The 26,275-nt window shown below is 43.1% G+C and overlaps 1 protein-coding gene across 1 annotated transcript in view; it reads right to left on the bottom strand.

Annotated features, from left to right (window-relative positions):
• Positions 1–606: 606 nt before the first annotated feature.
• Positions 607–26,275, bottom strand: part of c7h8orf34 (chromosome 7 C8orf34 homolog) — a 408,768-nt gene continuing 383,099 nt past the window's right edge. The window contains exons 13-14 of the mRNA XM_078217096.1: positions 12,782–12,875; positions 607–1,542 (exon numbers count right to left, since the gene is read on the bottom strand). Coding sequence (XP_078073222.1) covers positions 1,535–1,542; positions 12,782–12,875 — 102 coding nt within the window. The 3' untranslated portion in view covers positions 607–1,534. The remainder of the gene's footprint in view (positions 1,543–12,781; positions 12,876–26,275) is intronic.

Raw genomic sequence — 26,275 nt, 5'->3', positions numbered from 1 at the left:
CCCCACACCTCAGGAAGGACATACTGGCACTGGAGCGGGTCCAGCGGAGATTCACACGGATGATCCCAGGAATGGTCGGCCTGACATACGATGAACGTCTGAGGATCGTGGGATTATATTCATTGGAGTTTAGGAGGTTGAGGGGAGATCTGATAGAAACTTACAAGATAATGAACGGCTTAGATAGGATGGACGTAGGGAAGTTGTTTCCATTAACAGGGGAGACTAGGACGCGGGGGCACAGCCTTAGAATAAAAGGGAGTCACTTTAGAACAGAGATGAGGAGAAATTTCTTCAGCCAGAGAGTGGTGGGTCTGTGGAATTCATTGCCACAGAGGGCTGTGGAGGCCGAGACGTTGAGCGTCTTCAAGACAGAAATTGATAAATTCTTGATTTCTCGAGGAATTAAGGGCTATGGGGAGAGAGCGGGTAAATGGAGTTGAAATCAACCATGATTGAATGGTGGAGTGGACTCGATGGGCCGAATGGCCTTACTTCCGCTCCTATGTCTTATGGTCTTATGGTCTTATGTAACTGCCAGGCTTTGCACTCCAGAGCAATTAGAGGAACACTGTCTTCTATGATAGAAAAAATGATTGCAATCATAGGATGAAAATATCTTTTAATGTAGCATAATGCAATTGCATTTAATCCTCAGAGTGTACCGATGTACTTAAAAGCATAATATGCAATTCAAACTGTGTTGTAGCAAGTGAGAAAATAATAATGACAGAATTTTGCATTTGGAAGTTTCAGGTTGCAGAAAAATTATCAGATTTTTTCCAATAAAACCAGGTGGGAAAATATAACAGTATCCAACAGAACTTTGTACCATGGCTTTCAATAATTTACTTTAATTCTCATCATGTAATTCTCAACAACCAGGGAAACTACAATAACTGCCTAGATATTTAAATCAATAGTCTTTTTGTTCAAGTTTTATTTTACAACTTAATTACAAAATAAAAACACATTGCTATTTTGCCAAACATATCATTTTTTAAATCAAGTAAAAGCTTTTTTCATTGTTTATATTAATTATAGCTAAAGGAGAGACCACCATATCAACCATTAATCAGCAATAAATCGACTATAGAGATAGATCTGTTGTTTGAGGTCTACTATAAACTTCCTAAATGAAAAATATTTACTATACTTAATGAATAGATATCCAATTGATACCGATGATTTATGCAAGATCTGTAGAAATAAATGTGTGATTGTACAATAAATATTTATGACAATGCATTGAAATTAAATATTAAAATTTCCCCAGTGTAGGCTACATGGTTTTCTAACAGAATTTTAGACACCCTTAATACTTGATTGAAATGATTTATTGCAATAGGCCACAGTGAGTGCAAGGCATATTCTAATATATTCCTTATATAATTCCTCATTAACAGTGATTGTACTTATAAAATATTTAAAAATTGTGTAGCTTTAATTCAATATAAAGAAGATATTCAAACTTTCCCTTTGTCTTCAGTTGCATAATCGGTGTGAAGTCTATCTTGAAGGTCGCTGCTTTCGGTCATAAACCTTGAAGAAGCAGAAAGTACAGATTATTGCTACTGTTCTAAACAAAATTCTGGCAATAATCTTGAAACAGCAAATTCATGGGCACCAATCATGGCAGTTACACTTGGGTTATCCAGACTCAAAACGTAGGTTCTATTCTCTCTCCACAGATGCTATCAGACCTGCTGAGTTTTTCCAGCACTTTCTGCTTTTATTTTAAACTTACCTCTTTGAAACCCAGTCACCAAGGTACACTTTTGTCCTTCCCCCTCAGTGGATCTACCAGTCTCCAATGTTATGCTGGCTCCAATTACAGGTTGAAAAAACAGTAACTCAACAGTGTAGGAGATCCCACGATCAACCCTATCCTCTTTCACATGGCTGGCTTTAAAAGGGGCAGAAGGAAGTTGCAGTCCTTATAAGCCTAATCGGGATTTGCCAGCTAAGGTCAGGACCTGGCATACCCAGCTCCCAATCTTACTCTGAGCAATTCTGGCCTTCTGCCACAGTTATGGTAGGAATCCATGGATGGAGTACAACTCCACATCTAATGACATTAGGAATGTGGCAACACTATTAAAACTGTACAGCTTAAATGAAGTAAATTGAAATAACATCCAGCTGTAGTGTTACTGCATGAACCTTTTTATTCTCAGGATTTGAACAGCACTAGTTCAGGTTCATTATATCCCTCAGAAGGTAATGACGGCTACCTTTTCTTTTAACCACCTCAATTCCTGTGGTAAGGCTGGCTCCCATGATGGTGTTGGATAGGGAATTCCATGATGTGGCAATTAAAGAATGATGGCATCTGCCCAAGTCAGGATGTGAAATTGATGCAGGGAGCTAATTACAGTGACTCAGGCTTGTAGCCAGTACTGATCATGCTGTTCATTGGCTGTATGTCTATTTGGGAGGGCAGAAAACCAAGTCTCATTGATTATGCTTAAAGGCAGCTAGTATCTCTTAAAGGGGTGGTGCACTTTGGCTACAGGCAACAGGTAGGTTTAAATAGGATACTCGTTCTGCGATGCTACGTTAGGAGACCCTGGTCTGGTAGTGAACAGGAGGAGGGAGATCTTGCACACTCCTACTGTGTTATTCAGGAATTGTACTACACTGAGTATGAAATAAGCTTCCTCCGTGGCTAAGGATAGAGCAAACTTGATGTGGATTGATGGATGCAAGAATTGAATCCATAGCATTTCTTTGAGGATACTGGTTCTGTGCAATCTTAGAGCCCAAATATTTAGAGCGGGATTTTCCGGCCGCACTCATCCCAAAACCGGAAAATCCTGCCTGAGGTCAGTGGACCTTTGCATGGTCCCGTGGTGGGCAAGATGGGAATATTCCTCCGTTTATGTCTGGTGCCTGGATGTTGGATGTATATTTCTATCCGTCTTTTTTCCTATCTGTCGCTATATCTTATAACTTTTACAAGTTAGAATATTTACATTTTCCAATTATCAACAACTAAGTGGTAAGTCAAGATTTTCTGTCTCCAAATTGTTTTTAAATTTTACATATGCTGGCTGACAAGATATAAGAATTAGCATGAGGAAACCATTCAACCCCACAAGCCTGCACTCAATAAGATCATGGCTGATCTGTTTGTGGTTTCAACTCCACTTTCCTGTGGGCCCCACTGCTTGAGTCCCTTGTCAATCAAAAATCTTTCCAACTCAGCGTTGAATATTTTCAGTGTCACAGCCTCCACTGCTTTCTGGGGAAGAGAATTCCACAGACTAATAACCCTCTGAGAGGAAAGATTTCTCCTCATTTCTATCTTAAATGGGAGACCCCTCATTTTTCAATTGTGTACCCCAGTTCTTTTAATCTTCTCTTAATTTTGCATAGTTGGACACATGCTCAGCCAGTGAGAAGGACGATATTTAAACGTATCATCCCTACGTACAGTTTAGTAGTTGGTTGATTTCTTCTGGCTGTTGCTATCATTCTGCAAGTAAGTGTTTCAAGTTTCAGCTAACGGTGAACAGCGGAGGAACAGGAGCATGGAGAGAGCAGGATTAAGTGGGAGATGAAGGAAAGACACAACTCAGCAGCCTCTTTCTGGCTGAAGCACTCATCTGTATGTGATCCCAGTAACCTCATTCCCAAGAGTATTGACACATTACCTTCCCTCTGTAATTAGCCATTACATAAACGATAATACAAAAATGAAAGTCACCATGAAATAAACATTCAAAACCAAATGGAATCATGTCTTGTGCATTCCCTTAGTACCTGTTTTCCATGTGCTATTCTGTCCTCGTGTTCCTGCACAGTGCTATGTCAGTGGTTATAGCATGGCTGGTGGCAGTCTGTTGAGTTTCACTGGGGAGAACGCAGATAATCCTGCAGGACCATATTGAGCAGCTCTGGGCCCCTGCTATGGACTGGCTGATTGCCAAGCAACAACAAGAACACTAGCAGAGAAGCAGTTGCAGGAGGATGAACACTGATTTCTTGAGAGAGGACAAGATTTGTGCTCCGTGAAGAGCAGTGATTTAGCAATTTTCATGATTTTTCCTTAAGTAACATGATTTTCCCTGAGGAAATGCATGCTGGCTTTCCTTAATGAACCTGCATTTGTTTATGTGATAACTTCTGCAGTGGTGTCCTGGAACTGAAATGACTGCCCCTAACAACTACAATCATCTTGCTTTCCAGTGGAGAATTTTCCCCAGGTTCCTTTTAACTTCAGTTTTGCTGGGGCTCCTTGATGCAATACTCAGTGAAAAGCAGCCCTGACATCAAGGGCAGTCACTCTCTTCTGACTGCTAGAATGCAGCTTTTTTGCTCATGTTTGTGCTAAGGCTGTGATGAGGTCTGGAGCTGAGTGATCCTGTGGAACTCAAATTGGGAATCAGTTCGCAGGTTATTGAGGAGCAAGTGTTTCTTGTCAGCAAGGTTGATGACACCTTCCATCACTTTGTTGAGGATTGAGAGGAGGCTAATGGGGTGTGCTTGGTCAGATTGGATTGCTGAAGACAGGATATGCCTGGGAAATTTTCCAAACTATCAGGTACTGGCCAGTGCTGCAGCTGTACTGGAACAGTTTGACTATGGGTGTATTTAGGTCTGGAGCACGAGCCCTCAGTACTACAGCTGGGATGTTGTTAAAATCTTTGCTTTTGCAGTATCCAGTGAATTCAGCCATTTCTTCATAACCCACAGCCATGAATTGAATTTGCTGAAGAATTTTAAAAATTCATTCATGGACCTGGGCATCGCTGGCTGGCCAGCATTTATTGCCCACCCCTAGTTGAGAGCAGTTGAGAGTCAACCACATTGCTGTGGCTCTGGAGTCATATGTTGGCCAGACCAGGTAAGGACAGCAGATTTCCTTCCCTAAAGGACTTTAGTGAACCAGATGAGTTTATATACATGATGCTGGAGACCTCAGGAGAAAGCTGAGTTGGATCATTCACTTGGCAGATCTGGCTGAAGTTGTTCACAAATATTTCAGCCTTGTATTTTGCATTCACTTGCTGGACTCCACCACAATTGAGGATGATAATGTTCATGGAGCCTCATCTGCTGGTTAGATGTTTAACTGTTCATGAGTGAATGCCGTACTAGTTCTGATATGATCCATCAGCTGTGGGATTGCTTAGTCCACCTACTGCATGCTGCTTCTGCAGTTAAGCATGCATGTAGTGCTGTGTTGTAGCTTCACAGGTTAGCAGCTCATTTTTAAGCTGGTGTTGCTCTTGACATCTTCTGCTTCATTCCTCAGTTGAACTAAGATTGATTGCTTGGTTTAATAATGATGAAAATGAAATACAATTCTGCTACTGCAGAGGGTCCACAGCACCTGTTGGATGCCCAATTTTAACCTGTTAGATTTGTTCTGAATAGATCCTATTTAGCACAGTTGTAGTGCCACAAAATGCAATACAGCGTATCCACAGTGTGAAAACAGGACTTTACCTCCGCAAGGACTGTGTGATAATCATTCCTTTCAATACCATCATAGACAGATACATCAGTAACGGGTAGATTGGTGAGGACAAAGTTGTTGGTTTTCTCCTCAGCTGCCACAGACCCAGTATAGGAGATATCTCCTTCAGTAATGCTGCTTTAGGGCCACATTTGGTGATGGACGTTGTGTTCATTGACCAAGATTAGATTCTGTGGCCTTGTTACCCTCAGTACTTCTTCCAAGGGGTGTTGAACATTGAGGAGTTTCTATTCATCAGCTTAGGGAGGTGGTCAACAGCAGAAGGTTTCCTTGCCCATGTTTGACTGATGCCGTGAGACTTCATGAGGACTTGAGTCAATATTGAAGACTCCCAGGACCACTTCCTCCCAACTGTATGCCAGGATGCAGCACTAGGTTATGTGTCTGTCTTGCTAGTGTGACAACACAGGGATGGTGATGGAGGAGTTTGGAGCTGAAAGGAATAATTCAATGGGCATAATTACGTTAGGCTGTCTCTTAATTAGTCTGTGGGACAGCTCTAATACTTTTTCATTGCAGTTTTGATACAACTGAATTGCTTGCTGGGCCATTTCAGAGGGTAGTTAAGAGTCAACCACGTTGCTGTGGACCCAGAGTCACATAGATGCCAGACCAGATCAAAAGGGCAGATTTCATTCCCTAAAGCAGTCATTCTCAACTGGGGATCCGCAGCCTGTGAGTTAGTTTCAAGGTTTTCACCAATGTGTAAATAAAAGTGGTTCCTTATTTTAGCTAATTAAATATGGTGACAGCCATACTTAAATTGGCAAAGCTCCATACTGCGGTATTTGAGGTCAGGGGAAAGTGGACCCCCAGCTATCAGCAGCAGCCAGAATTTTCACAAAGGTGAGTCACCGTAAAGTAGTGCCCGAAGGTGATGAACGCACTTGGAGACAGTGGTGCACAAAGTAGTGCGAGCAACTCACCTGGAGACAATAAGGCCATGACTTCTAGATAAATTCCAGTCTTGCTTTGTTCATCCATGTTGGAAAATTGACAATATGTCGACCCATTTGGGGTGAGGATGAGGGCAGGGACATTGGTAAGAAATATTTTGATTCTTGAGATGTGGATTAAGCTGGCATTACTGACATTCAGAATAGAACAATCTGTTGCACACTCTGAGCTACAAGCCCCATTAAGTGAGAAAAATGAAGCTAAGCTGCCACCTTCTGTCATATCACTGCTGAAAATCCACTATCCCTGCAGCATTGGAAGTGTTAGTTCTATTAAGTATGATCTGTTTACGTGAAGCAGCAATGATACTAATGGAAACAAAGTGCAGGCCAGTAAATAAGCACTGATCAGGAGATGTGTGTATGCTTGTTAATGATACCTCCACATCTTAACAGAATTATTGCTCAGCACCAGGACAAAGTTTCATGTTAAGTAATTAAAATAAAAATATTAATAAATGTGTGTTTAATTGTAGAACTATTTTTATAGAGAAAATGGGTGAGTTAATTTTGATAACAGGGTGGGTTGGGGGTGGGCAGGACATTGAAATAGGGGGGGTGTGATCTAGGGATCAAAATAGCTACGAAACATGAGTGTAAAGGCCATTAATGGACCAGATAAGTTTTCATGACAATCCAGATGTTTCATCATCACCATTACTGATGGTTGCTTTGATAAGACTTAATTAAAATCCATAACTGAAATAAAGGGATTTAAATTCCTGTCTCTGAATGAATAATCCAGGCTCCTGGATCCCCAACCCGATAACATAACCACTGTGCTACCATACCTGATATTCAGTCCATCTTTGGCTGGTCTGGTTAGATACAAGTGGTTTGCTTGGCCATTTCAGAAGGCAGTTTAAAAGTCAAGCATGGTATAAGAATCATACATAGGTCAGGCCTGAGAAGACATTGGCCAAGATTTTCCTGCCCCTGCACAGCAAATGCGGTGAGCTAGCCAAAGGTCCATTAACTTTGGCAGGACTGGATGATCCCACCGGCAGATGGGCCAGAAAATCCCACCCACTGAGTTTCCCTTCTTAAAGAACATTGGGGAATCAGTTTATTTTCAACACCAGTTAGGTTGTACCTTTATTCTAACTGAATTCAAAATCTCAAATTGCCCTGGAAAGAAGCATGGTGGGATTATGACCATTAAGAGGTTTTGTGGCACAGTGAGTAGTGCCCCTGCCTCTGAGCCAGAGCTCAGAGTTCAAGTCCCACCTCAGAACTTGATGGCCAAGGAAGGTGCATTCATAGCGTGGTCAAACAGGTTATGTGCCAACATACAAATCCTTTCAAAATGCCAATGGCAGGCGATAAATGTAAGTGAGACTTCTGGTCAGCCACACTTGATGTGAGTGGCGCCCCTCAAACTATAAGCCCCTGGCGATAGACTAGTGAACTGTTCCAGGAATAACTAGCTATGGAAACAGACAAAAATCTACTTTAGTGCACCACTAGGTGCAGGAAGAGAATTGGAATTGGAACGTGACCTATCTGTTTTGATGCGGACATTTGTCAATGGCCATCCGAAAATCCAAGAAACAATATTATAAGGACTTCCATCTCCTACTTTATTTATACTTGTGTGATCTGACAGTGAATTTTAAAAGGACTGCAGCAAACCTCAGAGAATAATAAAAAGAAATTTCTATAGAAATGTATGTGGGGCCTTTAAATCCTAACACCTGGCTCGGTTCCAGATTTCACCACCCCCAACTCCCTCCAGTTACCTCCTCTCCACTCAAAAGCTACAGGTGCCCTTCAGTACTGATCGTAACGTTACAATTCACACTCCGTATGGAAATCAAGCCTCAAAATGAATCTGACCGCCCGGTAAGGATTTTGTTGGGCAGTGAGAGAGATCCACCAGCCAGCAGCCCAAAGTCTATCCAAAGTGAACAGCATCCTCAGTGCATTAGGCAGCGCAGTTATACCATGGTTGTTAGCTGAGGCGTTATTGTTACATGTCCATTAATATTGGGTAGGTTGGGGTCAACTATTATTGTAACTTTATTCACCGTATTACCTCATGTGCACTGGGTGTCTGTAACTTATTAACTCCCTTATTAACCCAGTGCTCATGTTTTAGCTCTCGCTTGTATGCATGTTTTCCCCATTTAATTTTAACTTCTTTGAAATCCTAATTCTTTTGGACATATCCTCCCCTGCTAGTTTTTCTGTATTTCTTGAACATGAATACATATTGAATTAATTCTGTTATTGTGAGTTGAACCATATTTCCACAATCCATATGACATTATGGCAATGATTTTCCTGGTGCTCTTTGAATGGTGCTGGACAGGCACAAGGCACTCAAATGCATTGCACATGTCTAGGCCGAGTTGTGGCTGGTTATTGTGTCTGAGTTCATGGATATGGCCCATGGCACATCTGCTAGCGGGTTGTCCCCTGGAAAGACATATTGTTTCAAAACAGCAAAACAAAATGGAATGCAGCTGTACATACAGCTATCAGTCTCGGTTTCAGCATTCTGATTTCTGTTCTTCAAAACAGAGAAAGCATCCTGGTGCTGCTGCATTTGAAGGATGTGGCCTCACTTGTGACCCTCCTCAACTTCTGCACAGCTTGGGAAAGAAATCAGGTACACAGGCGTGTTCCTCATTGAACACCCTTTTCCGAGGGTGTCCTCAGTCCGTGGCCTCCTCAGTCAAAGGAGCCCAACTCTGCAGCCTTGGCAGAAAACAAGAGGGTGTTCAGCCATTCTCTGCTCCTCCCATTCCCTTGTGCTCCATGAGCCACTTGCTCCAATATCTTTATCTATTCTATTTACATTCTTGGGATGACAGTGTCAGCAGCAATAAGTTTCCTCCTCTTGCCACTCCCAAAAGACTTTAATTCCCTTGTTACACAAAGGTTGTGCTCAGGCTTGTTATGCTCATAGACTGATTCTGGAAATTACAGCACAATCAATAGACCAATTCACTGGTGGCAGAAATCACCCTTTTCCAGAACTACTGCAGATGAAAAAGCAATCAAAATGAGTATGCTCAAGCATTGTTCCATTTTGAATTACCCAGAAATGTGTTTCAGGCATTTGTGTTAATGTTCACCTCCTTGGAAAGAGTGGCCACTTACATGGAGAATCAGGCATAGTAGGCAACTAAATGTATGCTTGCTCTGTGCAATGAGCTGCAGACTCAATCTGTCACTTTAAATAGGATGGGGGGAAGCCTCAGTTCCTCACTAAAGTGCAGAAAAGTGTTTCCAGCTCTTGGGTAGCAGGGAAGTCCAGGTACACCATGAGAAGAAAGATGGAAAAAGGGCACCAGGAAGTGGAGTTTCTTCTCAATTAATCATGCCCTTTATCTCAAGTCTCCCTTATCCAGTCATTCAATTGTTTCCTCCCATTCACTTTGGACAGCAGCTTTGGGGAAAATGGCATTACCAGAGTGGAAGACAAATAATGAGCTGGGGAATTTCTGACTGTGAAATGATTTATGCTTTGGGAGCAGCATAGTGATTACAGTTGATTCAACATTGTTGTGCCATTAGGCTTCATGACCTTAGATTAGCTGAATCTTGCCTGGATGAGTCTGGGCTTCGCTGGCAGCTACGTGAGTAACTGCAAGAACCCTGGATACAACAGGCTTCTTCTCATGTTGCTGCTGCTTCTCCTCTTCATCTCCCTCCTTCTCTTTGTACCCCCCGAGAATACAGACCAGTCATTGTCATCCCCCTCCTGAATCTCCGGTCCTTTCTGTCACACAGTTTTGTACAAAATACATCAGACCACAACAATTCTGGACATTCTTGTGGGTACAAAATGAAGGATGCCCCAGCTCTGTCCAGACACCTGAATCACACTTTCAGCTTGCTCTCTGATCACTCGTGCTTATATTGCTCCAGTTGTATTTTCTCTTTGCAGCAGTGGTTTAGTCCCTCACAGGTGTCATCAACTATGTCCTTAGATAGCCTTGTTTAAAGTTTATTTATTAGTCACAAGTAGGCATACATTAATACTGCTATGAAGTTATTGTGAAAATTGTCTAGTCGCCACACTCCGGCGGCTGTTCGGGTACACTGAAGGAGAATTTAGCATGGTCAATGTACCTAACCAGCGAGTCTTTCGGACTGTGGGAAGAAACTGGAGCACCCGGAGGAAACCCACGCTGTCACGGGGAGAACATGCAGACTCCGCACAGACAGTGACCCAAGCTGGGAATTGAACCTGGGTCCCTGGCACTGTGAGGCAGCAGTGCTAACCACTGTGCCACCATGTCGCCTGTCTCCAAAGGGGCAGCTGCTGACTCTGAAGATGCAAAGACTGGTGCATCATGTGACTCATAAAAGTCGAGCTTGTACGTGGCTCATTGATACTTGCTGGGAGTGACGTGCATTCATGCACAGACACTCATTCCCTGCACACAGAAGGAAGGTGATTGAGCCTTGCACCTTTTTTGAAGTACCCGGAAGCCTGGGGAGCCAATAGTTCCTCATTGCTTTCTCAATGCCAACACCTCAGCCAATCTGAATCGGTTTGCCAAACAATCAGCACCCCTTTTCTCCTGTCAAATACATTGTTGCAATCTTTTGAAATTTGGCATTCTTGCATTTGTCCTGATGAGTGCATGATGGAAAGCTTCAGCAACATGTCTCTCTTTTCAGTAACATTCAATTCTGTCACTGGTCATTTGGGAGACTCCCACTTCTACAAGACCAATGGCCAAGCATTCTGCTACTTTCTACAAGCTTGCTCCACCTTCAGGACAATCACGGCTGATCATGGGTTTCAACTCCACTTTTCCCATTTGCTCCTGATACCCCTTGATTCTCTGAGAGACTAAAAATCTGTCTGCCACCCTTCAATGAAGGTGCATTCACAACCCTCTGGAGTTGAGAATTCCAAAGATTCACAACCCTTTGAGTGAAGAAATGTCTCCTCATCTCTGTCCTAACTGATTGTCCCCTCGTCCTGAGATGGTCCTCCAGTATTAGTATCCATAGAATATATGCAGAAGGAGGCCATTTGGCCCATGGAGAATGCACTGACTCTCTGAAAAAGCATCCCATGCCACCCAATCCCATTACCCTGCACATTTATCATGGCTAATCCACCTAACGTACACATCTTTGGACACTAAGGGGCAATTTAGCATGGCCAATGCACCTAACCTGTACATCTTTGGACTGAGAGATGAACCGGAACACACGGAGGAAACCCACGCAGACACGGGGAGAACGTGCAAACTCCACACACACACAGTGACCTAAGACTGGAATTGAACCTGGGTCCCTGACACTGTGAGGCAGCAGAGATAACCACTGTGCCACCGTGCTGGCCTTAGATTCCCCAGTCTGGGGACAGTCTCTCAGCATTTACCCTTCAGAATCTTGTACATTTAGTAAGGTAAAGATTCTGCCCTTTGTGTGGATTAGGAAAAAGGCAAGAAAATTTTGGATGAGCTCTAAGTGTAAGGATGGGAAGACAGCCAACAGCACTGGAATAATCCAGTCTGGAGGTGATAGGTTACCTATAAACTTGCTGGAGGTAGTAAGATTGATCTCCAATTACTGACTGCTTCTCTGAGTGCCTCAGGTTGTCTTGACATAGGCAGTTATGTCTACTCTTGCTAATATAGTGACTGAATTTCAACACCATCATTCACCAGGTAAGATAATCCTCTATATCCCTCGGCAGTGAATGTCGATAAATCTCAATGATAAAGACATATTTACTGAATAGTTAACTTCCTTTCAGATTCTATGTGAACAATATCTGTCTAACTAAACAGTAAGAGCTCACAGTTAGAGTATACCATACAAGAAATGCTAAAGCATAAGTATCTCAAAACATTAACATCAATGTTGATTTTCCTCACCTCATTATAAAACTGCTGCCATATAAAATCAGTGAGTGCCCCTACTGCTCTGGAATTGCCTATAAGAATATTGTGAGGGGACTGCACAGCATCAGCCACAATGGAGAACACATATAGGCTCACAAAAATACAGCAGTTTAACAGTAATAATTGTGACTTTCATTATCTGGCTACAGACTCTCCTGTATCTGAAGTAGGATCATAAAGGGCTGCAATGAGAGACCTGCATTCCACCATATCGCCAATCTGTAAGGGCACGCAACAAAAGGGGGACTCAGCTGAAGACTTCATGCTTTTTACCATTAGTGCAGTAGCTCTGGTAGTGCAGACAAATGTCACCTTTTGAAGTGGCATTCCAAGCTACGAGAAGCAGGAGTGCTGCATCATTTTGATTATTCAGCTGCCATCAAAGTTGGGCATTCCCACTGGCAGTTATATAAAGAGTGGAAATGTTCCCTTGTGTCTCAGGTCTCTATGAATTATATACTCACATTTGTCTGAACCTAGATCCACACCTTCACTGTCATTATCACTTGGTAATGTCCACGGCTGGCGAGTAACTAACAACTGTTGAAAGGATGCATCCTAAAAAAAATTAAAATATATTTTAGAATCTATGCACCTATTAAGATTAAAACAATATCAAAATGAAAAGACTGTTATATTTGTCTTTAACAACTGTAATCATGGGAAATTTATTTATATAACTGTTAACTTTTGCATTTATACCAAACTGCAAAACATTACAATCATCTTATTTTCATCCTCAGGTTGGCATTTTAAAAAAATGTAAGAACTTTGGGATCAAATCTAGCCTCCAAATAGTTTAACGGAGGCCATTCCTGAGTCAGTCAGGAAATAGGTGACAAGCTCAGTCAATTCCTAAAAATAAGCTAGTTTATTATCACCACAACCCTTACCTTCCCTAACATAAGAATGCCATGTCGATATTTAGGCAAAGCTAAGAGCTAGGGTGGGCAGGATGGCACAGTGGTTAGCACTGCTGCCTCACAGAGCCAGGGACCCAGCTTCAATTCCGGCCTCGGGTCACTGTCTGTGTGGAGTTTGCACATTCTCCTCTTGTCTGCGTGGGTTTCCTCGGGTGCTCCGATTACCTCCCACAGTCCAAAGATGTGTGGGTTATGTTGATTGGCCATGCTAAGTTGACCCTAGTGTCAGGGGATTAGAAGGGTAAATATGTGGAGTTACGTGAATAGGGCCTGGGTGGGATTGTGGTCGGTGCAGGTTCAATGGGGCAAATGACCTCCTTCTGCACTATAGGGATTCTATGATTCTATTCTATGAACTTAAATTTATATAGCACCTCTTCGCAAAGTATTTTACAACTAATTACTTAGGCCAACACTTACGGATTTGAAATTTTCCCAGTATACTTCAAATTATCCTGAAAAGGTAAGGTATGAAAAATTTGAGCGACACAATGGGTAGAACTGACAAATAAGAAAGGGGAAATCACTGATAGGGTTGTTCTAAAGGCCCCCATATAGTCGGCGGGAAATTGAGGAGCAAATATGTAAGGAGATTACAGATAGCTCTAAGAAAAATAGGGTGGTAATAGTAGGGGATTTTAACTTTCCCAACATTGACTGGGACAGCCATAGTATTAGAGGGTTGGATAGAGAGAAATTTGTTGAGTGTATCAAGGAGGAATTTCTATTCAGCATGTGGATGGCCCGACTAGAGAGGGGGCAAAACTTGACCTCCTCTTGGGAAATAAGGAAGGGCAGGTGACAGGAGTGTTAGTGAGGGATCACTTTGGGACCAGTGACCATAATTCTATTAGTTTTAAGATAGTTATGGAGAATAATAGGTCAGGCCCAAAAGTTAAAATTCTAAATTGCAGTAAGGCCAATTTTGATGGTATCAGGCAGGAACTTTCAAAAGTTAATAGGGGGAATCTACGGGAAGGCAAAGGGATGTCTGGTAAATGGGAGGCTTTCAAAAGTCTGTTAACCAGGGTTCAGGGTAAGCACTTTCCTCTTCGAGTGAAGGGCAACGCTGGCAGAAGTAGGGAACTCTGGATGACTTGAGATATCGAGGCCCGGGTCAAAAAGAAGAAGCAGGCACATGACATGCATAGGCAGCTGAGATCAAGTGAATCCCTTGAAGAGTATAAGGGGTGTAGGAGTAGAATTAAGAGAGAAATCAGAAGGGCAAAGAGGGGACACGAGATTGTTTTGGCAGATAAGGCAAAGGAGAATCCAAAGAGCTTCTACAAATACATAAAGGCCAAAAAAGTAACAAGGGAGAGAGTAGGGCCTCTTAAGGATCAAAAAGGTCATCTATGTGCGGATCCACAAGAGATAGGTGAGATCCTAAATGAATATTTCTCATCAGTATTTACTGTTGAGAAAAGCATGGAGAACTTGGGGAAATAAAAGTGATGTCTTGAGGAGTGTACATATTACAGAGAAGGAGGTGCTGGAAGTCTTAAAGCGCATCAAGGTAGCTAAATCCCCAGGACCTGATGAAGTGTACCGCAGGACATTGTGGGAGGCTAAGGAAGCAATTGCGTGCCTCCTAACAGAGATATTTGAATCATCGATAGTCACAGGTGAGGTGCCTGAAGATTGGAGGGTGGCAAATGTTGTGCCTTTGTTTAAAAAGGGCTGCAGGGAAAAGCTTGGGAACTACAGGCCAGTGAGCCTCACATCTGTGGTGGGTAAGTTGTTGGAAGGTATTTTGAGAAACATACCTTCTCTCTGGCATTTAGAGACACAAGGACTGATTAGGGACAGTCAGCATGGCTTTGTGAGTGGAAAATCATGTCTCACAAATTTGATTGAGTTTTTTGAAGGGGTAACGAAGAAGGTAGATGAGGGCAGTGCAGTTGATGTTGTCTTTAGCAAGGACTTTGACATGGTAGGTTGTTGCATAAGGTTAAATCTCATGGGATCCAGGGTGAGGTAGCTAAATGGATACAAAATTGGCTTGATGACAGAAGCCAGAGGGTGGTTATAGAGAGTTGTTTTTCAAACTGGAGGCCTGTGACCAGCGGTGTGCCTCAGGGATTAGTGCTGGATCCACTGTTATTTGTCATTTATATTAATGATTTGGATGAGAATATAGGAGGCATGGTTAGTAGGTTTGCAGATGACATCAAGATTGGTGGCATAGTGGACAGTGAAGAAGGTTATCTCGGACTGCAACAGAATCTTGATCAATTGGGCCAGTGGGCTGATGAATGGCAGATGGAGTTTAATTTAGATAAATGCGAGGTGATGCATTTTGGAAGACTGAACCAGGGCAGGACTTATTCAGTTAATGGTAGGACATTGGGGAGAGTTACAGAGTAGAGAGATCTAGGGATACAGATTCATAGCTCCTTGAAAGTGGAGTCACAGGTGGACAGAGTGGTGAAGGAGGCATTCAGCATACTTGGTTTCACTGGTCAGAACATTGAAGTCATGATGTGGAGATGCCGGCGTTGGACTGGGGTACGCACATGAATGAGATATCCACTCCATCTGACGAAGGAGCTGTGCTCCGAAAGCCTATGGTATTTGCTACCAAATAAACCTGTTGGACTTTAATCTGGTGTTGTGAGACTTCTTACAGAACATTGAATACAGGAGCTGGGACATCTTGTTGAAGTTGTACAAGACATTGGTAAGTGCACTTGGAATACTGTGTACAGTTCTGATCACCCTATTATAGAAAATATATTATTAAACTAGAAAGAGTGCAGAAAAGATTTACTAAGATGCTACCGGGACTTGGTGGTTTGAGTTATAAGGAGAGGCTGGATAGACTAGGACTTTTTTCTCTGGAGCGTAGAAGGCTGAGGAGTGATCTTATAGAGGTCTATAAAATAATGAGGGGCATAGATAAGGTAGATAGTCAATATCTTTTCCCAAAGGTAGGGGAGTTTAAAACTAGAGGACATAGGTTTAAGGTGAGGGGGAGAGATACAAAAGGGTCCAGCGGGGCAATTTTTTCACACAGAGGGTGGTGAGTGTCTGGAACAAGCTGCCAGAGGTAATAGTAGAGGCGGGTACAATTTTGTCTTTTAAAAAGCGTTTAGACAATTACATGGGTAAGATGGGTATAGAGGGATATGAGCCAAATGCAGGCAATTGGGACTAGCTTAGGACTTTAAAAAAAAGGGCCTGTTTCCATGCTGGAAACATCTATGATTCTATGAATAGCAACACCAGTGGTATTTTCCACTGCTGCTGACCTAATGTCAAAACAAATGGATAATTTGTATGTGAATTGCAATGCCAGTGTGATGCCCGGTATGTAGGCTATACGTCGTAATGACTGGTAGGTCATATCAAACAGCATGTCCCTTTGTGTCTGTTTGCAATAAGCAGAGACTTGACCATATTCAACTGTGCTTACAAAGTAGAACATAGGGCGGAATTCTCTGTTTTCGAGACTAGGTGTGGTGGCAGGTGGCTCCAGTGGCACCTTTCCTGCTGGTTAGAATGGCGGGATCCCATGCCAGGATTTGTGCTTGGAACCACAATTATGCACAGGTGAGTTCCCCTCCAAACTATCAAGCAGGCCGGCAGTTGATTCATCCTCCCGCCATCAGCTGGTAGGTTCGGAGGGCCCGGCGCCAAATTTAAACACCAGTCCAACACATCCACAACACTCGCTCCAGTCTACCTGTTACCACCAGAAGTCTGGGATCCAGAAGCAAAAGGTGAGCAGCCTCAAAAGAAGACAGCATCTAGACCCTCTAGGCCCTTATTCAGGGAGTCCAGGCTTACTGGCACGTGCTCTGCCCAAGGGATGGCTGGAGAAAGCACACAAACCTCACCTCTCCAGCCTGGGTGGCCATTGTCCACGTGGTCAGTGCAGCTGACACCCGCCCATGAAATGCTATCCAATGCAGGAAGTGGATGAATGATCCCATCTACTATAAGAAGTTTAACAACACCAGGTTAAAGTCCAACAGGTTTATTTGGTAGCAAAAGCCACACAAGCTTTCGGAGCTCCAAGCCCCTTCTTCAGGTGAGTGGCAATTCTGTTCACAAACAGGGCATATAAAGACACAGACTCAATTTACGTGAATAATGGTTGGAATGCGAATACTTACAGCTAATCAAGTCTTTAAGAAACAAACAACGTGAGTGGAGAGAGCATCAAGACAGGCTAAAAAGATGTGTATTGTCTTCAGACAAGACAGCCAGTGAAACTCTGCAGGTCCAGGCAAACTGTGGTCGTTACAAATCGTATGACATGAACCCAATATCCCGGTTGAGGCCGTCCTTGTGTGTGTGGAACTTGGCTATCAGTTTCTGCTCTGCGACTCTGCGCCGTCGTGTGTCGCGAAGGCCGCCTTGGAGAACGCTTACCCGAATATCAGAGACCGAATGCCCGTGACCGCTGAAGTGCTCCCCAACAGGAAGAGAACAGTCTTGCCTGGTGATTGTCGAGCGGTGTTCATTCATCCATTGTCGCAGTGTCTGCATAGTTTCCCCAATGTACCATGCCTCGGGACATCCTTTCCTGCAGCGTATCAGGTAGACAACGTTGGCCGAGTTGCCGAGTAACAACATCATGACTCCCATCTACTATGCCAGGGTAAGTCCTCTCTCAGCTCCCTCCACTATCAAACTCTCAGCATGGCATCATCTATTCAAACAGCTACTCTCTTCACTATCTCACACATTCAGTTGCAGGGGACACGTATCAACATTTATTCTCCAGGGAACATGCCTAGTGGTATTATCATAAGACTATTAATCCAGAAACTCAGCGTTGTAAATCGCACCCATGTGACATCAATTTGGTGAGGTTTGAAAATATGCCGCCGGCTCAATATGTGGCGAGGGTTTTTTTTAAAATAATAATATCGTCATCTATTCAATGTATTGAAGTCAGGTTCACACCCACTGTGGGTATGAAGCTAATGATCTCGCCAGTGAGGGGCGGTGAAAATCGGAAGTTGTGATCTCACCAGCGAGATCCATGACTGGTTTCGCTGGATTTTGAGCCCCTCCTGGCATTCCTGTGGACGGCGAATGTGGGCTCAAGATCACCCCCATTCACTACCCTCTAAAGACACAGCTGTTGACACAGGCGAGAAGTCCAAACACCGTCACCTAGGAGAGTTTTAGCAGATGCCACTTAAGCACCCCCCAATTCTCCATTGTTGTAATGGGCAAGCAATCTGAGAGCAATATGTGATTCTGCTGCCCAGACATATCTGGGATCATTCTTCAATTTGCGTAAGCAATGATATTGACATGGTGCATCTTGCACAAGATCTCATAAGAACAAAGAGCAGGAGTAGGCAATTTAGCCCCTCGAGCCTGCTCCGCCATTTAATAAGATCATTACTGATCTCATCTCGGCCTCAACGCCACTTACTTGCCCGTCCACCATAGCCCATCAAACTGTTACTGATTAAAACTCTGTCCACCTCTTCCTTAAATTTACTCAAAGTCCCAGCAGTCACCACATTCTGGGATAGTCCACAGACTCATTAGGCTGACCCTTAGACAGAAGTAACAACATTATGCAGCAGTGGAGCTACAGAAGGAAGATGATGATGAGCACTCCTCTTTAGAGGTGGTGGTAGTGAGGGCACCAGTAGCACACAGCTGCCGGCGATCTCTGAGATAGCCTGGTTCATGAACAATTCAGTTAAACTGAGGCAATGCGGTTACCTGGCACACAAATTCTGACCCCAGTGCAGCCCCTGTAGAGTACTGCACTGAGTAACACATGCTCAACTGTAGGTAACCATTATTGAACTAACTTTAACAGCTCTCCCCAGGGACAATGCCAGGTGGCAGTGCCCAGGTACTTCCCAGGCATGACCCCTCGCCCCAGGGGCTGTACTTATCTAAGTGCCCCGACAGATTCTGTTTGCCAGTTCCCTATTTGTAAAAACCTGTCCGGAGGCCTGGCAGTGGGACGTACATGGGACTTGCATACATGGAAGATTTTCCAGCGGGGAGGCCCACTGATTCTATTAAAATGGGTGGGACAATGGAGCGGGGAAATCTGATCAGTGCAAAGCAATTTTGGGACTCCATCTTGATTCCTGCCCGATGTAAACAGGGGTGGAAAATTCCCCCACCCCCCTCTTGAATGCCTCAGATGATCCTGTCTCCAATTTCTCCAAATTCTCCAATCTATCTCTATAACTGAAGTTGCTCATCCCTGGAACCATTCTTGTAAACCCCTTCTGCATTCTCTCCAATGTGTTCCCATCCTGACTAAAACGTGGCATCCAGAACTGTACACAATATTCCAACTGAGGTCTAACTGGTGTCTTATACAAGTTCAGCATAACTTCCTTGCTCTTGTACTCTAACTCCCCACCCCTATGCAGCTGAGCCACCCATGGTGCCATAGACCTAGTTCTGGCTGCACTCCCCTGAGGAATTATTGCCCTCACCAGTATCAAAAATGGAAAACCGATTAGCAAGCAAGAGGACTCCTGCATTACCTGCCTGGATCTCTTAAGACTGTCTGATGGTCACGCATTCTCTCTCTGCCTTCATGTTCTTAACCTGCGGTGTGACCACCTCCCTAAATGTGTTGTCCACATAGTTCTCTGTCTCGCGGATGCACAACAGTGACTCCAGCCACTGCTCAAGTACCAAAACTCAGAGCTCAAGCTTCTGCAGCCAGTGTCGCTAGCAGATGTGTTCATCTAGAACAGATGGTGCATCCTTGACTTCCCACATACAGCAGGATGCACATTCTACTCAGTTTAGCTGACCTGCCATATTATTCCATTAGAATAAGCAGAATAACTTAGCAAATATTCACCAATCAGCTTTTTCCCCTGTAATAAGGTAAAATCAAGCTATTGAAGACTGAGAAAAGGTAGGAAATGAAAGGATTGCTTCCTTTCCACTTCACCAAACCCCCGCACTGGTTTGACATGTTTATAGCAGATACACTGACAAGACTAATATTTATTCCAATGGCACAGTGAACTTTGTGTGTGACATACACAAGCACTCTGTGGAACATTAACAATTTGTATGAATTTGGATGAAAGTCAATCGGTTGCTGGAAGTTGAAAAAGCTGATAGGAGAGCTGATGGAAACAGGCCCAACAATTGGTCCACAAAAATTTACTCAAATCTATCAAAATAAAATGTTCTTCTGATGAAAAATTATGAAACATGCCGAGGCTTAAAATATAAGGTTCCAATGGCTCACAACTGATAGTGTAATGGATCTTCAGTTTTATACTTTGTAGATGGTATTATGTTAATACACTGTATAATGCTTTACATGATCATTTGAACTTCCTCAGTTAGCTATTTTAGTGGAGGTATTAATTAATTTAAAATAAACAAAACAGAAAAAAAAATGTTATTCTGCCAGCATCCCACTGTATAATTTCAAGGTCTTAATGACATGACTAAGTGGGTCCCATTTCAGAAAAGAAACTGGAGTCGCAGAAAAAAATAAAATGACGCACTTGGTTTCCATCTTAGGAAGCAATTTCCACCTGAAAGGACGACAGGTTTATTTTATAACATAAACATATTTTACTCAGTCTAGTGCCATCAAATAAAAGCGGCGACTCCATCCTCCAAACATGTTTTTTTAACAAGTCAGTACAGGCTCACTCGTGTTAATTGAAAAGTGGAAATCGTTCAATGTATTCCATTCTGGAAAGTGAACATTATTCTCTCTGTTGAAATGGATTTGCATTTGTCTCACTCTCCTTGGTGACAAATTTCATTCCTAATGTTTCCCTGATGTCAACAGCAATGTGAGCCACTGAAGTACACAACATATCAGCATTGCTGCACACCATTAAGAAACAGTATATCTATAACCATTATTTGGATTCAGATTACACTGCAGACATGATTGAGAGCTCCGAAGATGGCCTGAGGTTGACAATAGTTTTTGCAGTGTTTTGAATTGTTGTGGAAAAAGTGGGAGTACAAATTCTTTCAGATGACATGATTTATTGCTTCAAGTATAGTGTGTGATATACAAGGCTACCGTTGGATAATATTGACTTTAGGGGAAGAAGTGAAAGTTAAGTTAGCTAAGTGTACAAAACAAAAGATAAAATTATTGGGGCATCAAAATTCTTATTACATGTTAGCTCTCAATAATGTGTTTTTATTCATGCCAGCTACATCTACTTGAAACAAAAAGATGTTAATTCCCTTAGCCCTGCTCCATAGCCTTTTTAACACTGCCATGTTCTTAGGGAGTGGGCAGGTGGTGGTAGGGATGGAAAGGGGGTGGTGGTAGTTTGTGATTGAGTTGCCTTTCTGATCAAAGCATGAATACATATAAATTTAGGCCTGTGGTGCCATTAGAACACCAATGTAATGTTAGTGCCCACTGAGTGGAACATCTGCTGCAGATGTGCTGCTCAATAAAATATAGCAAACACTCAGTGGAGGAATGCAAAAGCTCAGAGACCCATAAGGAATGTTTGTGCTCATCCTTCTTTTCAATTCACATAATCCTTGAAAACATGCCCTTCCCCTCCTGGGTATCTTTGACTATCAATCTGAGAGAGGGCCTTTGTGTCGTCACTGGCTCAAACCCAGCAAGCTGCCTTTGGACATCCATTCTGGGCAAGGAGTTCCAAACAACTTTTAAAAAATTCATTCATGGGACATGGGCATCACTGGCTGACCAGGATTTATTGCCCATCTCTAGTTGCCCTCAAGAAATTGTTGGTGAACTGCCTCCTTGAGCAATTGATACAACTGAGTGGCTTGCTAGGCCATTTAAGAGGCCAGTTGAGAGTCAACCACATTGCTGTGGCTCTGGAGTCACGTGTAGGCCAGACCAGGTAAGGACGGCAGATTTCCTTCCCTAAAGGGCATTAGTGAACCAGATGGGTTTTTCCGATAATTGACAACGGTTTCATGGTCATCAGTCGATTCTTAATTCCAGACATTTTTTATTGAATTCAAATTCCACCATCAGCCGTGGCGGGATTCAAGCCCAGGTCCCCAGAGCATTAGCTGAATTTCTGGATTAATAGTCCAGAGATAATACCACTAGGCCATTGCCTCCCCATAACTAATTAGCAAACAGCAAGTTTCCGTGAACAGTCATGAGATAAATGCCCAGACATTCTGTTTCCATGGAATCTGGAGTAAATGTTAGTTCGGAAATCGGGAGAACTTCCCAATTCTTTAAAGAGTGCCATGGAATCTCTTATGTTAACATGAGGGGGAAAACATGGCCTTAGTTTCACATCTGCACTGAAATGTTAGCCTAACATGGCCTAAATTATATGTTAATGTCTTTGGAGTGAAACTTGAATCTTTGAACCCATGACCTGCAGACACAGAGGAGAGAATGCCACTACTGAGTAAAAGCTGAAACTTTCATTTCACAAACATTCACATTGACATTATTGTCTCTTAATATTAGTCAGCCACATCAGGATGGCATTGACACTAAAGAGTTAGTTACACAAACATTCACATCAAAAGCCATTCAGATCTGAGTAAAATACCGCCTGGAACCTTATCACTGATACCACAGCACAATAAAGTCCAAAGAATGAGATTTCACTTAAGATGCTGGTGATAAGAGGATTTGAGAATAATATGTTAGCAATCTTAAACTAGAACTCCATTAATGGAAACTGATAGGTCTTGGCTATGCTACAAAGAAACATTTCTTTTAAATCGTTAAATTTAAAGTGAAAGATGTTAGTGCTTAGGAACATAGAAGTATTTCAGTATTAGCATGAAGCACTCAAAATATATTACTCATGTGCAAGGTGTAACTGTATTCATATCAAATCAATGTGCCTTAACTGCAGCCTCAGAAAAACACTTGCATCGGTGTCAAGTGAGATTTCCCACTCTTTACATCCTTGTGGCTTCTGTTAGAGAGGTTTCTGTCCCAAATCTGTGATCCTGGAATGTCAGGATGGACTGACTATGAACCAGGATATGCCAGAGTTGTAAGGTTTGGGGAAGTTTACAGGATAAAAAGTATTTTCCTCCCAATATTTGGCTCTAAGGATCGGAATTTGTGATCTACCCACGTGTTGTCTGGTTGAAGCAGACAGCATGCAAAGTTTGTGCTGTTTTCTCATAAAAATTATTGCAATCAAGCATGAGTTGCACTGCTGGCTGGTTGAATGCTGACCAGCACGCAAAGTGCTGGAACATATTCCAGTTAGCCTGCAGTTCTTTAGTGTGCTGTGTTTAAAGAGGAGCCAAACTCATTCGAAGGAAGCTGCTGTGATTGTGTGTTGTGCAAATGCCTGCAAGTTGGTAAATGGATGGAACACCAGGAAGGGAGAGGATTCTCAGGTTCACACATACAATGCCAGAGGCCTTAGTGATGGAGGTCGAGAGGCCAGGTCAGTTTCTATAGGGGCCCCCCAGGAGGCTCTCATGGATCACCCTCAGAAGGGAATGGGAGCAGGTGATCATGGAGGTCAACTCCCAGAGTCTGGCCATCAGGACCTGGCAACAGTGCTGTTAGACGTTTAATAACCTCATATGCATGGGCACGTGAATGCAACTTCAAAGGATATCTTACACCCACAGCTCCACCAAGTTCTTTAAGGGAGGCGATGGCCTAGTGGTTCTATCGCTAGACTATTAATCCAGAAACTCAGCTAAGGTTCGAATCCCGCCACGGCAGAGGGTGAAAATTGAATTCAATAAAAAATATCTGGAATTAAGAATCTACTGATGACCATGGTTGTCGGAAAAAAACATCTGATTCACTAATGTCCTTTAGGGAAGGAAATCTGCCATCCTTACCTGGTCTGGCCTATATGTGACTCCAGAGCCACACAATGTGGTTGACTCTCAACTGCCCTCCAAGGGCAACTAGGGATGGGCAATAAATGCTGGCCAGCCAGCGACACCCATGTCCCACGAATGAATAAAAAAACACACTGCTCAATACATCACATATCCATCAATCCCCTTGCAGCAGATCCCTGCAATCAGGAAGCAGATCAAACATTCAGAGACTCCAACTCACCCTCATCCAGGTTGCAATGAAGCAAGCCTCAGTCTCAACTCTTGCAGCCTTTATATCACTCCAGCTATTCAGCCTTGGCAGGTATACCACCCCAACATGGTGCAATGCAATCACTGGTAAGAGTGCCATTGAATATGATGCAGTGTATTTGGATGGTGTGCCTGTCACAGTTGCATAGCTGGCATTGTGTGCAAGCTGTGAGATGCAGATGTGAGATTTTCAGCAGTGTCAAGTGAGGTAAGTTGACCCTAATAATGTTCAAGGTGAGTGATGGGAGTGTGATGTATTGAGTAATGTGTGAGGCTAGTAGTGCAGTTGGTGGGATTTTGTATTTGATTATGAAATCATTGAACTTAACAACTGAGATCATTGAACTTCTTATGCCACTGCATCGAGGCCCTTGGCTGGACTCCTGGCATTGACTACCAGTACTTGCTCCTGTTGTCTCCACAGAGTTTATCTGAGGGATCTCACAGCTATCTGTGGATAGAGAACCTCTCTTCTCCTCTGCAGTTCCTTTGCCAGGCATTCAGCACTGTGTCAGAGAAGTTTAGGTCTCTCTCCCTTATTGTGCCTATTTTCCTGTTCTTTTTGCTCACAGTCTAATTCTGCAATAAGTTTCAGCACCATGCTTCAGCCGGAATGCGGGTTCCTTTTAAAAGCACAGGCAAGTCTTAAGTAATGCAGGCTGGTTTTGAGTGGTCCTAGCCTCACTCAATCCTGACCCTTCCCTTGATGAGGTGGACGGTCATTCAGTAACACACAGCTATCACTCAAATCAGCAGTCAGCGCAAAATCTGCATACTGCATACATTGGCAGCAATGAGCAACGGCCTCTTACGCAATGCCTGTGTCCATTTTCAGGCCCTGTCCAATTTTGCAGCCTACGCTTTTTTACTCTAACTGAAGTAAAGAGTTCCTATTGCATAATCGAACCAAACTGGCTGCCCCAACCTTCTGTTTTTCGGTCAAGATGCAAATACTTCAGTGTAGGTCTCAGAGGGTTAAGGAACCAATAAGTTTCCATGTAAAATTGAAAACAAACATGGCTCAAACTTTAAGTGAGGGATATCACATCTGAATGATTTTCTCCTCCAAATGGTCACACATGTTTCTGTTTTAAACAAAATCACAAAGTTCTGCCCATATTAAATATTGTGCAAGAAAGTTGCTGGTGAATGTAAGCTGAAGCTTGGAGTTAATAACAGCAAGAATCGAGGGCCAAGAGCACTCCGAACTCTTAAAAAATAACAAAAATAAAGAATTAAAGAACTGCCCACAGCTAAAATACAAAAGTAACCAGCCTAAATAATGCATGAGTTGGAACATCCAATCAGATATGTGCAAAAAGGAATTACAGTATTAATTCTCATGGTTCAAGGAACAGACAATTATTTTCCCCAGAAAGGTGTCAGTGCAGCGGATGTTCTATCTAATGTATTGGCCTGGAATTTACATTTGCAGATCAGGATTGCTGTTGTCTGTCCTGCGCATATATAAAATCCAGCGCGATGATGTCAGGTTGCAAACTCTATGTCAACATGCTGGATTCTCATAATACAGAAAGTGGGCTGCAATTGAAATCAGCAGCCCACCCACCATTCTAAAAAAACATCCATAACAGACACGGAGCGTGTTAACAAATCAATTGGCCTGAATACTGCACTGCTACGGAATAATGCGGTTAGTGTGGACAAGCAGGAGAGAGTCGGAAGTGTGCTTTTTCACCGTCTGAGCTGAAAAAGCAGACATACATTCTTTGAGGGGTACCTTGTGGACACTGAGGGCAACCCAAGGTGATACCCCTCATTGTAGTCCCCTGCCTGGCCTCCCTTACCTCCAAGAACCACACACAAACACACCTCCTTCCTCCTCCACCCCCCGCCACAGTGCCTTCTCACCAAAGAAACCCCAGACTTATCTGGGACTGGTATCCATTGCTCTCTTCATTGTGGGACTGCTTGCAGCCCGAGCCAAGCCCACTACTGAGTACCGTCACTGCTGGGACTGTTCGAGCTGCCAGCCATACGCCATCCCCATAACTG

The sequence above is a fragment of the Mustelus asterias genome, chromosome 7 (genome assembly GCF_964213995.1).
Source record: "Mustelus asterias chromosome 7, sMusAst1.hap1.1, whole genome shotgun sequence".
In the NCBI taxonomy this organism is placed as follows: Eukaryota; Metazoa; Chordata; class Chondrichthyes; order Carcharhiniformes; family Triakidae; genus Mustelus; species Mustelus asterias.
Note: the sequence above shows the minus strand (reverse complement) of the source record. Positions and strands in the feature narration are given on the sequence as shown.